This window comes from Tachysurus vachellii, chromosome 3, assembly GCF_030014155.1.
Source record: "Tachysurus vachellii isolate PV-2020 chromosome 3, HZAU_Pvac_v1, whole genome shotgun sequence".
Classification (NCBI taxonomy): domain Eukaryota; kingdom Metazoa; phylum Chordata; class Actinopteri; order Siluriformes; family Bagridae; genus Tachysurus; species Tachysurus vachellii.
The window spans coordinates 9,617,605-9,635,021 of record NC_083462.1 but is presented as its reverse complement, the minus strand read 5'-3'; the positions used below and the strand labels follow the sequence as shown (position 1 = coordinate 9,635,021).

The 17,417-nt window shown below is 39.7% G+C and overlaps 1 protein-coding gene across 3 annotated transcripts; it reads left to right on the top strand.

Annotated features, from left to right (window-relative positions):
• Positions 1-331: 331 nt before the first annotated feature.
• Positions 332-15,924, top strand: smap2 (small ArfGAP2). Of its 3 annotated transcripts, none has more exons than XM_060865662.1 (11): positions 332-358; positions 495-802; positions 9,857-9,990; positions 10,068-10,153; positions 10,247-10,325; positions 10,415-10,474; positions 10,553-10,628; positions 10,704-10,819; positions 11,659-11,842; positions 12,154-12,476; positions 12,875-15,924. In XM_060865662.1, the coding sequence occupies exons 2-11, from the start codon at positions 700-702 to the stop codon at positions 12,998-13,000; spliced, it is 1,287 nt and encodes a 428-aa protein (XP_060721645.1). In that variant the 5' UTR covers positions 332-358; positions 495-699; the 3' UTR covers positions 13,001-15,924. The 3 variants fall into 3 exon arrangements, with proteins under 3 accessions (XP_060721645.1, XP_060721646.1, XP_060721647.1); XM_060865663.1 differs by lacking the exon at positions 332-358 and having other exon boundaries at positions 365-549; positions 643-802; XM_060865664.1 differs by lacking the exon at positions 332-358 and having other exon boundaries at positions 365-802; positions 10,722-10,819.
• The last annotated feature ends 1,493 nt before the right edge of the window (positions 15,925-17,417 follow it).

Here is a 17,417-nt window from a genome sequence, read left to right as displayed (position 1 = left end):
ATGTTTTATATTCTAAATAATATTATTTACTTCAATAATTTTCATACAATGTAAAATTGTCGTACCTTTGTACTATTTTGTGTTTCTCAGGACAAAAGTCAACAAAGAAACCAAACACTACACTCTGACCAAAATATATAAAATACGAAGAGCAGCTCTCAACCACATTGACCGGTACTAGCGTGAAATAAGGAGTTTTTTTTCTCCCTACCCGTATTCCGACAAAAACCTTTCTCCTGTGTGAGGATTGGATGCTAGTTTTTACGTCCTGCGCTACGATTGGCTAGTTAACCGTCAATCAACGGATGAAGCGGATACGAATAGCGACTCTTCTTTGAAAGGAGGAAAGGACGCTGAAGTGAGTAGCTGTCGGTTTGCGTTTGGAAACCGATCACTGTAGATGTGTATAGATGTAGCGATAATAAAAAAAATAACAGAGAAAGAGAAAAATGTCGTGTTAATGTTTAAATAAGGATTTTGTTCATTATTTTTAGACCGACTGAGGAGAAGTTGAGAAGCTAAGTGGCTAACAGCTCGCGCGCTCGACGGTTGGTGTTTAAATCTCATTTAAACGGCTCGATTATCAACGGCTTTTCACAATTGTCTCTTAACACGAGTCTGGTTGTGGATATTTGTGTCAAGAGACACGGAGTCTGAGGCGTTTTTTAAAGAGGTGAAGAGGTGTGTGAAGGTGTAGAAATGACTGGGAAATCAGTGAAAGATGTTGACCGTTATCAGGCGGTTCTGTCATCACTGCTCGCCCTGGAGGAAAACAAGTTCTGCGCAGACTGTCGAGCTAAAGGTGACTCTCCTTCACTTCACACTGTCAGCCTCGGTTAAACACACTCCAGACACTTTTAAACACTCTTATTTTACACTTTTAAACTCTCGTCATCTCGTCACGTCAACAGATTTAAACGTGTAGGCCTTTGTTTTGAAGATATGTAAAGATTCTGATGTGAAGATGCACGTTTAGTCGTAAAGGGTTAATTAAGCATTGTCTATTAGTGTTAAAAAGGATTTAAAAAAAAAAGGGACAAATAATGTTTTGGACAAAGGGTCATTTTTAGAATTAAAAAAGTTTCCTCTTTTCAGACTTTTTTGTCTTCTGCTCATCCCTTGGTTGAAATAAAGGGTAGGATTATTCTTTTATAAAATGGTGACATTTGTGCAAGCTGTGGGTAGACTAGTGGTTAAGGTGTTGGGCTGTCAATCAGAAGGTCCTGGGTTTGATCGCAGATCCACCAAACTGCCACTGTTTGGGACCCTGAGCAAGACCCTTAACCCTTAATCGCTCTGTTGTAAGACACTCTGGATAAGGGAAATGTAAAAATGAGACTTGTGGCATGTTTTACAATCTTAGGGCTTTGTCTGTTTTGCTTCTTCAGACAAATTTTGTATAGGATTTTGTCTGTATTTGGTGCTCGGGCGTCTCTATCAGTGAGAGTAAATGATGTCACACTTCTCTGTGAGGAACCTGTGGCATCAGCAACCGGTGAAGATCGTTCTCAGCTCATACGTGGACGTTATGATTAAAAAAAGAAAACGTGCACAGCGTCTTGGTATGTTATGGTCCAGCAAATCTGGGGCTTTCAAACGCTCATTTTACAAATCAAAAATGTCTAAAACATGTAAGTGCATACGTTTTCCACCTTTACAATACCTCGACGATTCATGTGGTGATATAAAATCCATATTATGTATCGTTCAGTTTTAGGTTGTATTACTACAAAATGTAGAAAAGTTTCAAGGGGAGTAAATATTTATGCTAGGCACTTTACATAGCCAGTAGCCTTTTTTCTTTCTTTGTTCTCGCTTCATCATGGCTTCCCCCAGCATATGGCCACATCCTGTTTGTTTATTTCTGATATGCATTATTTTGCCAGCAGCCCAATGTTGTTGTTTTTTTTCTTTTCCCATCTTACACTCAGCAGCTTCGCCGTCAGTCTGATGTAATCTGCTCAGGCCAGACTGAGTAAAGTCCTCCCCTGACCTGCGGGCAGAGCTGAGCCTCTGCTGACTTTGGCCTAGAACACCGTCTGTACAAAAGTAGCTGCTGACATGGTCCACGGGCATTTCTGAACACAGTGTACACAATATGCATCCTTCAGTTATGCTGCACTGAGGACAGTTCCGCAGCCAGATGCAGTTGGGAAAACAGTTTTGACAAGTCTCAGCTGTAATGACTTGAGCCCCATGTAGGTTTGTTGTGCTTCACTTGGCTCAAATACATCAGGACTCCAAGCATGTGGGTTCCCAGTCATTGGTCATTAACTAGCCTAGTAATCTGTTCATATGCATTCTAATTACTCCAAATACACAAACCTTTACACACACCCAAATCTCAGTAGAGTCAAGCAAAGGAAATTGTCTCATCGAAAAAACAGAGGAAGCTCTTCTGAAGTCTGACATCGACTTTCTATGTATGTTTGTATGTATGTATGATGGAACATAGGAAGAATGACAATGAATATATTTATAGCTTAAATAAGGAAGTGAGCGTCTGGATTCAGAAGATCCCCTGTGCAGTATCTCAGGATTGGCACCAAATCCACTTGGTTGTTTCCAGTTTCCAGCTGTGGTTCTGCAGAGGGTTTTTGGTTTTGGTTGATTTTTCTGCATCAGGTTTCTGGGTTTGTCCCAAGCTTCCGTATGCAGTCTTGGTATTTCTCACAGCTCTGTTCTGGTGCTGTTACTACAGCTTCTCCTCACTCCGAACCTCATTAGCCAGACGTGTCATGTAAGTGTGTGTGTGTGAGATGCGAGGTGCTGCAGGGTGAGATGTCGTTCACTCTCTCTATCTTGTAGCCCAGAAGCAAAACAGAAGCAGAAATAAAACATACTCTACAGTATGAATAAGAAGGAAATTAGCCTTAGTGTTTGCCCTCTCCCATCAATCGCTAATTAGTAAGGTGAAGGTGGTGTCAGCAGCATTGTGGAATGTGATGGTGGATAATCTACCGAGTCCATCCAGCTTTAGCCCATGTGGTGGAGCATCGTCGTAAAATGTACACTCTTAATACACTACATGGCTAAAAGTTTGTCTACACTCTTTTGTGACAGCTTTCCACTAGATGTTGGAGTGTAGCTGTGGGAATTTGTGATCATTCGGCTACAAGAGCATTAGTGAGATCAGACACTGATGATATAAGAGTGAGGAGGTCTGGGGATCAGTCAGTGTTTCAGTTTAGCCCAAAGGTGTTTAGTGAGGTTGAGTCAGAATCAGGGCTCAGTGCAGGACATTCGAGTTCTTCCGCTCCAACTTTGGCAGACCATATGTTCATGAAGCTGTCGTTGTGCACTGGAGCATTGTCATGCTGGAACATGTCTGGACCTCTTAGTTCTATTGAAAGCAAATTGTAGTGTGACAGTTTAGGGAAGCAAGCATTATTTATGACCATGTTCAGGATGTGTATGTACAAATGTGAGAAGTTGTATTTGCTACCTTTACCCTTTCTCAACTCTGTCCCTGTTTTGTAATTTCCGACGCATACAATTCCTCTTTCATTGCAACTCATCTGTGACACATTCGAAAAATGGATGTGAGACCGTGGTTAGGAAAAAACACATGCACGGAAGTGGTTTTGTTGTTGACATTTCCTGCTCGAAACAGCTAGTGCAGCTCATTTGCATACCCCTGTTGTCATGGGAACCTCAATCCATAGCGGTGCGAGAACCATCCGTATTAGGAGTGGACAAGTCAAGGACATAAGATGAATGATGTGTGTACGGTTTAAGTGTTATCCACTGTAAACAGTTAACATGCATAAATGTGCATCTGATTAGCCTGATTATCTTAGACTAAACAGCAGATGTGAATATTACATTACATAAATTTAAACTAAATTTCTATCTAAACTAATCCACTTTAAATGTATTAAGCATTACATTGGTAATGGTGTCTCATCCTAGAGATAAGTGTTATGTGTTTCATGTTGCCGGATTAATCAAAACCTCATTTTTTGTTGAGCCCGAACCAAAAAGTACGACCTTGACATTTATTTATTTTATTTTTTTATTTTTTTAACTTTTAAAGGGTCGTATCTATACTAAACAAGCAGGGGAGGGATCGATTACAGAAATTGTGCACATAATCTCGGACATAAGTCCAGGCTTCCTCAAAACACCAACAGAATGCTATTTGAAGCAAATATTAAATGCATAAATATGACACAGTTTAATAAATTAATAGTATATTTTCTTTAAAGGGCCATTGTAGGAGACAATAGCTTAATCAGGGATATTGTATATTTTGTAAACTTGTCATGTGGGTAAAATTGTGAACACTCCAAACTGTTTGTGATTGTATTCTCTTTAGAATAATTCACTGAATTAACCAACACATTGGCAGCAAAGTATGATTCACTCAGCAACTGAAAATCACCAATTATTTAATCATCACACAAAAGTACCGTTTATACTAAATATCGTCATGCATATAACCTCAGCCGTGACGATCATCAGTATAACCGCACTGTTGCTCAAATTATATATGAAGTAAGAAATGAACATCAGCTAACTGACATTGCAGACACAATGTTGCCAACAAATCTGTCTATATTTGCTCTCTCGGCCGAAATAGATCTCAATGAAGCCACGCTCACGTTACAGACTATCGACTAGCTAGCGCACATTGATTTGTGCGTTCCTGTTAAAGGTGCACATGGAGAAATTGGTTTCCCTTCTTCTGTTTCATCTGCACTTGACAAGCGTTTTGAGTCAGATCTTATGTTTATGGAAAATGTAAGGATGCCATGTTCACTCATGATGCTGCCGGAGCTAACTGCTGTATAAAATTGTGATAAATGTGTTTGATAAAGCTTATCTACTATACAACTACTTAAATAATCTGGCAACCTCAAAAGTGTGAAATCTACATAGAATATTTGCATAATTTTAAATAGACAGCACAGAATATTGCGTAACCCAACTCTGATCTCAACTATCGCTGTATAACTATTGACACAAGTTGCCTGAACGCTGAATATGTCTTAAACTTTACAGGCACAATACAGCTTTGGATTAGTTTATTATATTACTTTTATTAATAACAATAAGTTAAGTTTCATCAGGTAAGCTTTCAGTACTTAAAGGGCATCAAACACTGAATATTTGGTTCAAGTCTAAAACTTCAAGCAAGGTTAGATCACGGAGCTCGGTCACGTAGCTAGAAGTTGTTAGCCTGTTAGTGGAACAAAGTATTGAAAATTTAGTTTCATTAAAATAATTAACACTCTGTTAGGATCATCTGGTTTAATTATATGGCGATGATTACAAAAATAAAATGGATTTGGCCTTGTTTGAAATAAAAATAACTGTATCAGCATGGTAGAGTTATTAGGTTTATGATTAAGGATATAAATCTGAAATAAAGGGTTTTCCTCTACAGATATTGATGCGTTGTGTCATTAGTATCACAGAGCTGCAGTCATTTGTCTCTAATGTGCTCAGCTTGATTGCAAACAGGCAGCATATGTTTACACAATTCAGCTGCGTCCCTAACTTATTTCTGCTTTTCAAGCTGAGTAAAGGATGAAGTATTTATGCTTTAGAGATGCATGATAGTCTCATTTTCTCATCCTTTATGCATTTCAAGATATAAGACAGCATTTGGCAATGAGAAAAGCCAAGCAAACAGTGACCAATATACAAAGTTTGTTGAACTCATTTAGAGATAAACAAGTCTTCAGTTCATGGCCTGATGTCCACTCTGCTCTGAAATGCAGAACTTTCACTCTCATGGCTGTGTGTGGCTTCTCTTAATGCTGAGCCTAATAGGATGTGGGTTAAATCCATTTACGTGAAGGTGTGTCGGGTGTCTGTCTGTCTGTATGTGAGTGAGTGTGTGTTGTGTGTGTGTGTGTGTGTGAAGCCTCCTGGGGACCTGGGCTCTCTAATCACATGTGTGTGCTTTTTCTACACTTGTGTGAGTGAGGCACTTGGTAAGAGGACTGTAAACACTATTGTGTGTGTGTGTGTGTGTCGGTCACTGTTTGTTCAGTACACATACTCTCTCTACAAATCACAGCAGACTAAGGCTCAAAAATGGCATAAGTCTTTGTTCTGTGACTTTCTTTTTATTCACTCCTTTTTACCCTTCCTTTACTTCTCCACCATGTCTTTCCACACTCTCGTCATCTTGTTCGATCGTGCAGGTTTATAGCATCATTGTGTTGAATTAGCATTGATTAGCCATCTGTTAAACTCTCAGGAAAAACTCCCATCTTATGTTTCATATACCATTCAGACCACGAAACTTGAATTGCTGTAACTTTATAACCTTGTCCTGAATTTACCAAGAAACCCTAAACAATCACTGCTTCCATTTAAAAAAAAAGGAAGTGTTCACAATTCTCAGATCATTCAGAATCTAAAAGCATATTTCTTCCGCTACAGCCGTTAGCGACTTGATGTCACAAACACCAGAAAATTCCCTTCAGAAAATTCATTTTAGCAGCAAGAAATCATTTGGAACTCTAGTTACGCCACTTACTGATAACCGTTATCACTATAGCAATCTCTAACAGGAACGCTGGCACTGGTGAATATAACGTTTGAGGAAAACAGTGACACAGTAGATGTCAATTCCGTCTTCTCAACAAAGTGCTCATATTTAAATGTACATGACCTTTTTTAGTAACAAGTATAGGCATCAAACTATCTTGGAATTGTTCATCTTAACATTACAAGTTTAGGTGTTGTGGGTTTGATGTTATAGTTTGTATTTGATATCAAAACACAGTATATAACCTAAAGGTGTTTTTGTTTGTTTACTGAGAGACAAACGCTTTGGTCCAGGATGTATTGGTGTATGATTTGCTTTGTTGTTGAAGTTACTGACTGTCCCTCCCTACCCATAATTCTGTCTGCTCCCTGTAACTCTGGCATACTAGCATTTTTGCAAAGAGTCAGACACACTCTTTGTGAACTCATGATCCATCAACAAACTAGCATAAAGTTTACTGACGATCATGCTCAACGTTGCCATGTTTCGTAGGATTGCGGAGTCAGCTACACACGTCTCTTTCCGGATCGATCTTAAAAACAAAGATGCTATTTAAGTCCATCACTATGTCTGGACAGGTCAGCAAACTGTTCATGTTATCGATCAACACTACAAAACGTTGAGCACAGGTCTGGTCCGAAACGTTAACAACAGTTTGCATCTTGCAGCCTTTAACAAAATCAGCAATGTAAAAGCCAAGTTGCAGTAATGATTGGAAAAATAAATCTGCATTATGTGTCTGTGGTGTTGGATTACTCTCCATTTGTCAATAATTAGGATAACATGGTGCTTCCTGTTTCAGTATTCAGTACAACGCGGTGCCGGGTTTTGCTTCTGCCAATATGTGAGTCAGACCAAATTCTGCCGGAGTTCACGTGGGAGTAAATCTGAGGACAGTCACACCTCACTTTTCTGGCAAAGTATTCCTTCACAAAGACACCCAATCATTCCTTTCTGACTCTGGCCCACATGCTACTAACTAACTCCCAGCCAGTTTTCTTAGTTAATGCCTCACAATCTGATTACTTCAAACTAGATTTGAGCTGATTGATGGTATTGAGAATAGCTGATGGAGTCCATCTGTCTCAAATGACAAAAGCCAAAAAACGTGTGTGTAGATTTAAGGGTTGTTCACCCAGCTGATGACCGATCTCCACTTCACAAATCAAACGTCCAATAGCCGCTCAGCACTGTTTTTATAGAACGCCTGAGAAATCGCTCGCATCTGTTGCATGGTAACCACAGTGACACCGATGCTAAAGCTAGCAAGTATTTCGCATTGTTATTGTAAACGTGTAGAGTAATAACAAATACACAAATAAATACTATTTCATCAAAATGTTTATACATCTTGAGAACATTGAGAACTCGAGAGGTATGTTCTGGACATGTAGTGGTTTGCTCCATGTCAGTCATGTATGCAGTGGTTTCTCAGGGTTATTTTTTCTTCCCCAATGTTATTATATTCACACCAGTGTAAAATGATACCCTTTAATCTGCCATGTAACAGGAAAATCTGCTGTACTGTTTTCCCATTGGCAAAACTATTGTCAGTCATCAAATGGCAGAGCAAGTGATTTGGACATCACCAAGTTTTATCCCAGACCACAAATCCAGAACAACTTTCCACTACAACCTGTAATGATGGACCTTGCTGGCAGCCTGTGTCCTTTGTTTGGCATGTCCTTTTCTTGAATCTTTATCCTTTCTCATTCCCATTGTAATCTGAGATCTTAAAGCCAACACAGACTGGATAAAGCCGTCGCTCCCTTGTTTACTGTGAAATATTTTGCTGGATGCTTCCATTATGATTAGGAGCTACTCTCACCCTTATACAGTAAACACACAAAGCTGCACAGAGATGTTTTTGAACTCTAGGGGCCGATAAGGGGCCGTTATGGATATACTTTTATTTTGTAATGTGTGATGTTCAGTTTTTATAACTGCGTTAAAGCATTTCTGCCAACTCCTGTGAGCCAGTTTTGTGCTGGAAAATCCGCTTTACTGTCGCGTCCAAAATTTGATTTTATTTTCTCTATATACGAATGCCAAAATCAGAACTCTGGATATCGACTGCCTATTAATAACTTCCTCTTGGTTGTCGAGCCGACTTTACAGATGCTTCCGTTGCCTAATTTTGTGAAGCACCTGAGGCACGATTGCAGCATGTTGTTCAGGTTGCGTTCCCAACATGCTTGCTGCAACCCACAGAGACCAGCAAAGACAAATGTTGCCACAACACTCTTTTGTGACTTGATGACATCACCCATCATAAGGGCACAGCGCTCTGGTGCAGTATGCTCCACTTAAATAGTTAGTGACACAGTGCTGCCATCTAATGGAGTATTTATTTATTTTTTTACTGTGGAGCTTAGCTCTTAAGTGCCAGCGTTCTCTTTGAAGTATTTGTTTGTGGCTTAGAAAAGAACAGTTACATAATTTGTTTTAGGAGTGCAAAAAAAAGGAGCAAGAGAAGCTGATTATAATTCTTCCCACGAGCATCCGGTGTTCCCTGCGAGCTCTTAGATATATATTCATCAAAGATCTGCAGGCTGTTTTAGTGTGAGGGTCTGTGAAGTTAGTCAGTTGGTGCCGTTCTATGGAATGAGTCACGCTCAAGCTTGCTGTGCTTTCTTCCTAATTCTATCTCTGCCAATAAACTAAGGCTGAAAGCATGGCACACTTTAGCTGTCTTTAGTCTGACTTAACTCCATGAAGGGAAATGTGACTGCTTCAAATAACTGAATTTTAAATCAATTATGCGTCAGTCAATTTTTCACACGTTTTTAGGTCCTGATGAATGGAAGAAAGCAAACCTGAACTTCTCAGCAAGACACTCAAGTTAAGGTCTCACTCATTTGCACTTGAATAGCGAATAAAGGAGATTCAAGACGTCACCACATATCGTTCGCATAAAGGAATCTTCATATAGACAAAGCATCGGGTATTTTATGACTACATTAACGTGGTTGAATTAAGAGCGCAACAAATGTATACTCACATGGACAAAAATACACAAGCAAACTTCTAATATGACACGGTTCCAATTCGAAGCTACTGGTTAGTGCCTAAACTTCTAAAACCTCTTTTGTTTAAGCATTAATAGTAACTTATAATCCACTCAGTTAGACTTTCAATAGTCTGCCGCTGCCAGTCTGCCCCTTTCCCTGAGCTTGTGGAGGTTCATATGTCAATTGATTTCTCATTTCTACATGTGAAACATATACTTGGGCTCTCATCAATATGCCTGGACATAGTGCTAAAGTGTTGCATACAAGAGAACCACTTAGTGTTCAACCCTTATTTCTCTTACTTTCTTTTATACTCCCTTTTCCCACACTTATTTAACAGGTCCAAGATGGGCATCCTGGAATCTTGGGATCTTCATCTGTATCCGCTGTGCAGGAATCCATCGGAATCTTGGCGTTCACATATCTCGGGTCAAATCTGTTAACCTGGACCAATGGACACAGGAGCAAATTCTGGTCTGTATGCTATTCCATGTTTAGAGTTCGTCTTTAACCTGACAGCATCATGTGTGAATGATTTCCTCTCTGTTTAGTGTATGCAGGAGATGGGAAACGCCAAGGCACGGCGCCTCTATGAGGCCTTTTTGCCTGAGTGCTTTCAGCGTCCAGAGACAGACCAGTATCCTTCTTCTAATAATCTTTTAGCAGGAGACATTTGTATATAGCGATACACACATGTACAGTACCGGTTTTCTTTAACGCCCTCCTGCAGGTCAGCTGAGACCTTCATCCGAGACAAGTATGAAAAAAAGAAATATATGGACAAATGTATTGACATCCAAACCTTCCGTGTATGTCTAAATTCATCATCCATACTAGAAACCATGTGTCTAGCTTGTAGTCATATTAATTATTTAAGCCTGTCATTTGTCTTTTCCAGAAAGAGAAGAGTGAGACAGTAACAAAAGAGCCACCTGTTGTTTTCGAGAAGATGAAGCTGGTTAGTCATGTTTGTTGATATGAGCAATGGATCATGTTTCATTTCAGAGAGGATAACAGATATGTTTTTGTCTTACAGAAGAAAGAAGAGCCTCAGCAATACAAGAGCAGTCCAAAGAAGCATTCACAGTCAGTTAATGACCTTTTAGGACTAGGTAAACTTCTGACATTCTTAATTAATATATAATAGGAAAAACACAAGGTAAGTACAGCATTGGTGTATTTTACAGATGCTCCTGTCCCGTCAGCTCCTGTAGCCAATGGCAGTGCCAGTCCTGAGCAAAGTTTTGCGCTGGATCTATTCAATTCCCTGCCTACAGCCACCTCACATTCGGCCAGAAGCACAGTAAGATTTCAGAATGTTCTTAACTCCAAAATGGTTAGAGTCTTGAGAGATTTTTAGTGACGCAGAGCATTTTTAAAACATTCTTTCAAATCCACTGATATCCTTATTAGGGCTGAATCAGAAGCAGTGCCATGCTCTTTGCTCATCCTCATAAGAAATGCTCCAATGCCAGCATACGATACCAAAAAATACCATGTTGTTAAGTTTTCTTTAGGACAGGAAATGACACCAATCTGGACTTATTTCACTATTATTTATGACTATCATTCGTGTTAATCAAAGCAACACAAACTGCAAACTGTAAAAATATCAACAGGAGCAACATCATTGCTCTCATTAATAATGACCATTCACTGCTATCATTAAATAGCCACAGGCAGCAAAAGCAGGTTATATGAGGAACAAAATGTTTGTCACAACATAATGTAGGTGAAAATATCAGCCATTACCCAGTGTAATTAGAGCGAATTTTCAAAGAACAGTTAACACAGGCATGCTTATTTTAACATGATATTAAGTATATTTGTTATGTACCATGACTTGTGTTAATTACAGGACAGTTTATGCACATATAAATTTTAGCATGAGCAATAAAATTGTGAGCAGAGCAGAGAAAAATCCCTCGTGCCCATTAAGGCGTGCACTTAACTGCTGCCATTGATTCAAGTCTTTAATATTCTGTAATGTTTTCTGTAAAAGATCTATTGCATATATTGTTTATGGGAAAATGTTTTTGCAAAATACCACATGGAAGAGCAAAAACACAAGATGTGTGTAAACGATGATCTAGATTTAAAAGTTCTAGTTTCATTGTCATGGATCTTTTTGTTTTACTGTAGCCTGGTTCCAGTTCTGTGTCCAGCTCTATACCTAAAGGCCGGGCCGCAGCGTCAGTACCGGAGAACCTGAGCCTCTTTCTGGACCCACCCAGCAAAAATGAAGAAAGCAGCAAAAAGATGTCCAAAGACTCTATCCTGTCACTGTACAGCACTGTAACACCGCAGACCAACATAGCCGCTAATGGTACGAAAAGATTCCGGTATCTTGTGTGTAGTAATATCCTGTTTGTGGGAAAACTACCAGCTCCTCCAGCCCTTTTAAAGGAAAAATAACTAAACAAACAGGAAATTAAAACAGGGCAGTTGATGTATGATAACTGAAGCATTTTGTTCAGAGACATTTATGGACAAAGTTCATTTCAGGGAAATTTTAGAAGCTTCTCGACTAATGTGCATGAAATCTTTCATACTGGCTAAGAAGAAGAAAGCATGCAGAGTACTTTATTACAAAGCCCCTGATGTATTATTGTGATGAATATTGTGTGTCGTTTGCAGCTGGCATGTACATGGGGGCAGCTCAAATGGGTTATGCACCTGCACCTGGCTATGGGCAATACCAGGCTCTGGCCGCACAGCAAGGAATGATGGGAACCATGATGACCCCTCAGGTGAACATGCTGGGGCAGCCTGGTGTCATGGCACCAACAGGAGTGGCCACTCCATCTCTGTATATGACTGGTGTGCATGGGGGAGTGATGGGAGTGCAGGGGGGCATACAAGGGGGCATACAAGGAGGCATGATGGGAGGTGTTGGCGCGCTGCCACAGCAGGCGTATGCGGTGCAACAGACTCAGCAGCTACAGTGGAACATCACTCAGGTGAGAGCTATTTATTTGTCTTGATGTATTTATTAAGTTAGAAGGTGTCTAGAAGTACACCTATTTTATTCCTCTCATACTACAGTTTCTTATCAATTACAGTTTTAAATTTGGTAAAGAATGACACGTCAAACTTTTTGAATTAGTTGTAGTTACTGCAAGATGGTCTTCAGATTTAAAAAAAATAAATAAAATAAAATTCTTACTAGGCATAGAGTAAATATAGGTTTCTGTGAATGAGTTGATACCATATAAACGATATTAGACTTGATTGACTGAAAATTGTTTCTGAACACCTTCTGACCAATCAGAATAAGGAATTCAACAGCATTGTGTTAAAAATGATCAATAGTAAAAGAGTGTTATTAAAGTTGCAGTGTCGTGTGTTTGTGTTTCAGGTGACTCACCAAGTGGCGGGAATGAACCTTTATGACCAGACCCGCGTGATGGGGTACGGACAGCCCATGGGAGGACCCTCAGCTCCCAGCACTAATCAGACACTCGGCTCTCATGTATGGAAGTGAAAGCGTCCATGAAAGTAAAAGCCGACTAACAATGTGTGGGTTTGGGAGCATCGCAATAAACTGTTAAAGAAACAGAGGGAGGATTTTACTTACTCTTCATCTAACATTCCTTCAACAGTGAAGAGGAAATGTTATTTTAGAGGATCAAACTCAGGAGGAAGAGCTTCTACCTCCTGTGTCTTTCATAGCCATTATTTAATACTGAGGCCAGAAATGATGTGGTCCAGGAATCCAGCATCTCTGTCCTCTCTTTCATAGCAGCTACACCCAAAACACTGCAGCGCTCCTGAGCTACACCTTAAACCCCACCCCAGCATCCTTCACTTCCTCAGACGTGTAGTGGCTGCAAAGATTTGGTTGCATGTAGGTTTTAGGATTTGAAGCTCTTCTTGTGTGTTCTTTAATTTCGCAGTCGTCTTTACTCTATTCCACTTTCCCTAGTGGTACGCACTTAATAAACCTGCATGCACTGTTTGCTAAGCTACATGCATAAAATGACAAGGAGAGACTATATAATGCGTGAAGGTGTATTTGCTAAGCATATAACTAAGAAATGTGATGCTGCTGTTTTCGGTCCAGGTGTTACTGTTGATTTTCTTTTATTTTTTATTGTTGATTTATTTAATTTATTTGTAATTTTTTTCCTGGCTGCTTTGGAGCTCGAAGTCTGTATTAGCTGGATTTTATGTACCTTTTCTCTTTGCGTGATCTAGGGTACTGTGATGGAGCTGTAGTTCTGCTGCTCTCCTTCTTCCCACTCAGGAGGGAAATGTAAGAGAAATCAAAGCCAAAGAATGCAGAATTATCCATTTCGCTAAAGAGTTTATAACAGATTTTGATGCTTGTTAGAACAGTTTTTTTTTTTTTTGGTGAAAAGCTATTGATTAGTCTCTGTGGTCCATAAATGTATATCTGATGTGTGTGTATGTGAACGCCTCAAGCGCTCGATGCCACATTTGATTGTATAAACAGAGCACTATTTTTTCCCTTCACTGAATACAGGGTGCTCTCTAACTGATGAGGGTCAGATTTAATGTGACTAAACAGCAGGGTTTTTAATTGTCTAAAACATACCTCTCGCCTTCAGTCTGTACAGAGACCAGATGAATGTTTCTCACTCAACACTCGCACCCTGTGCTTCAGACAGCAGATTTCACACTGTTGTTTCAGGTGGCTTGGATCCAGGCTGAATTTACACGGCCTTACTTCAATGACGAACGCAAACCTCTGAAGCACAGATATTGACTGTAAGGCTCATGAACACGTGACACACTGAGAATTCACAGCATCTCTGATCGTGTATGAGACGTGATCACGTGTAGACAGACATCTGCTTTGCTATTGCATGTTTTGCTGATACAGATTTGCACGAACGTAAATGTGGTAAGGGATTTTTTTTATCGGATTGGGCAATATTCCTTAATAGCTTCCACTGTGCTACACAAAGCAAAAAAAAACTTTTTAAGGTTCGGACATTAATACAGAACACATCAGGCTCATGCTGTCATTCATTTTAGTTGAGAACGCATATCTCTGTGGTTGACGCTGTGTAATACTGAATGCCATGAGCGTTCATTTCATTTCTACAACTAAATGTGAAACATATCTATATGCATTCCATGCTATCATTGTGTCCAAACATCTTGAATATATTACCTCCTCATAATCAGCTAGACATTGTTAAATAAAAAATCCATTAGAGAGAGTTGCATAATTAATCTGTATATAATCATATGCTCTTTAGTGGCCTCCATGAATGATTAAATATTGAAATTCAGAGTTAACCTGGTCAAATTTTCACTTTGCTTACAGGTTGTCTACATTACCAATAGTGAGCCCTCTACCTAAAAAGAGCAGTGCGGCAGCACTTTAGTCCTTTAGACCATCCAGCACTCTCACTTCCTCGCCTGCAGTAACGCCTAAAACTGCTGTATAGCTGCATTGCGTTTTTTGGGTCCAACTTTTACTGTCCTACACTATTACGTTTGCTTTCTTTTCTTAATATTACATTCATTGTTGTTAGAAAATGCAACCGCTGACCTCATAACTAATAATGCATTATGCCAATCAGCGCAAACAGCAGAAACATCAGAAAAAATATTTAGTTTGAGTGTTGTAGGATGGAGTTTATCCTTTAAGTCTGTTTGTTGAAGCATGCATGTCTGACTGAATAATCCAACATTTTGTCTAATAACAAAGTTACTAGGATAAAAACTATAGATTGATCATTAAAATGATACCAAGCAAAGTACATTGCTACAAAACTCAATACTGAAACTGTTCAGTTGTTCGACTCGTATCATTGTGTTGCGGTTGTCTGTTTAGCACTGGAGACAAAACATACTTTTCTCTGTGTAAAACAAACAATAAAGCACTACAGGATTAGTATGCCAAACAAATCACCAAGAGAAATAAAGCGCTGTAAGTGTTACTGTTGCATTGAGTAAGCTGAATATTATTAACATGCACATACCTGCAACACACATCATGACTTAAGGCTTTTCTCATTTACCTAAAATAACCTTAAAGAATTTTGTTTATGGCAAAAAAAAAGTTCTATCATTTTGATATATCCGTCTTAAAGCTTTCTGAGCAGTGCATGTGGCCTCATGGCTGAGTTGAACAGAATCAATCTGAGGGTATGACCTTTTCTTCTTTAGTGTTCTGGTGCTAATGTTTGTCTTGACTGTAAGAGCCGAGGATTTCCGGATCAGATCGACGTCTCTGTGAACTTTCAGTACCAGAGTGAAGCAAAGTTTAATCATCAAGCGTTCAGCGTTGTGGATGCATACGTTTGTGGATAACTGAATGTTTAATGCTTAATCATGTCTGCTTCCTTTTGATATGTTATAGAGTTTTCAAAATCTGTATATTATGAACGCTGAATTAAATAATAACAATAAAGAATTGTATTTTATCCTGCATTTGTTTGTGTGATTAGTCATTTGATGCCTTGTCATGCATAGTAGTTGTTCTGCATAGTACACATTAAACTGTCAAAGCACTGCTACACCGAGCAGGCGGTTACTAAGGATGATCTAATGATGTTTTAAGTGAATTGTGCAGCTTGTGAGAGAAATATGGTATCATATCTGACCATTGGGGGGGCACAGTGACTTAGTGGTTAGCACGTTCGCCTCACACCTCCAGGGTTGGGGGTTCGATTCCCGCCTCCGCCTTGTGTGTGTGGAGTTTGCATGTTGTCCCCGTGCCTCGGGGGTTTCCTCCGGGTACTCCGGTTTCCTCCCCCGGTCCAAAGACATGCATGGTAGGTTGATTGGCATCTCTGGAAAATTGTCTGTAGTGTGTGATTGTGTGAGTGAATGAGAGTGTGTGTGCCCTGCAATGGGTTGGCACTCCGTCCAGGGTGTATCCTGCCTTGATGCCCGATGACACCTGAGATAGGCACAGGCTCCCTGTGACCCGAGGTAGTTCAGATAAGCGGTAGAATATGAATGAATGAATGAATCTGACCATCAGGATCGTTTTTTTTTTTTTTTAATTATTGTGATTCAGTATAATCACAGTGAAAACTGTGATTGTGTTCAGTAGAATGTCGAAGCCGGATGCATTCCTCGAGTCCCAGTCTGATCCTTTGTAAACTATTCTGGCTTTCTTTCTACAAGAAAAAATCTAAATATCAATAGTGACTGTCTTATTCATATCTCAATATAGTTTTTTTCTTTTCCATAGAACATTTGTGTGAATCATTATCGTCAGTGTCCGAGTCTAACCGCGGCACTGCTGGATATGTTTGCCGGTGGATTGTTTCGCACTTGTTCAAGGGCCTCGACATGTCAATGTGACTGCAGTGCTGTGAATGTTCCATCATCCAGATATCTGCTCAGCGGTGGACCTCAGGTGGTCCGTTTCCACTCTGATTAGAGTGAGGATTGAGATGTTCTACAAAGTAGCAGATGGGCTATAGTGCGTAAATGCTCCCATATGGCTAATCAGTGTAGCTATATAACTAGGTACAATTCTAACAAAGGGGCAATTCGGTGTGTAAACACCTGTTTTCTTGTTAAATTAACTTGAGCTCAACTGCACAGGATTGTGCGTAGTTAAGTTTGTTTAGGCTTTTATATCTCATCCTTTTATACCACTTTGTAACATGTAATTGGATTTGATTGGATGGTTGAGGAGTGGTTTGTGTGAATGTGTGTTTTATAATATGTAATCGGACCGTGTCAATACTGTGTGTGTGGAATATGCTCCTGTTTCCTCCACCAAACACACACACACACACAGACAGAGAGATTGTGCCCTGTGATGGACTGGCACCCTGTCTAGTGTGTCGCTCCGTTTATGCCCTGAGGCCCCTGGGTTCCCTGTAGCCCTGTGTAGAATAAATGCTACAAAAAGTGGATGAATGTTTTTTTTGTTTGTTTTTTTGTTTTCTTTTTATGCAATTGTC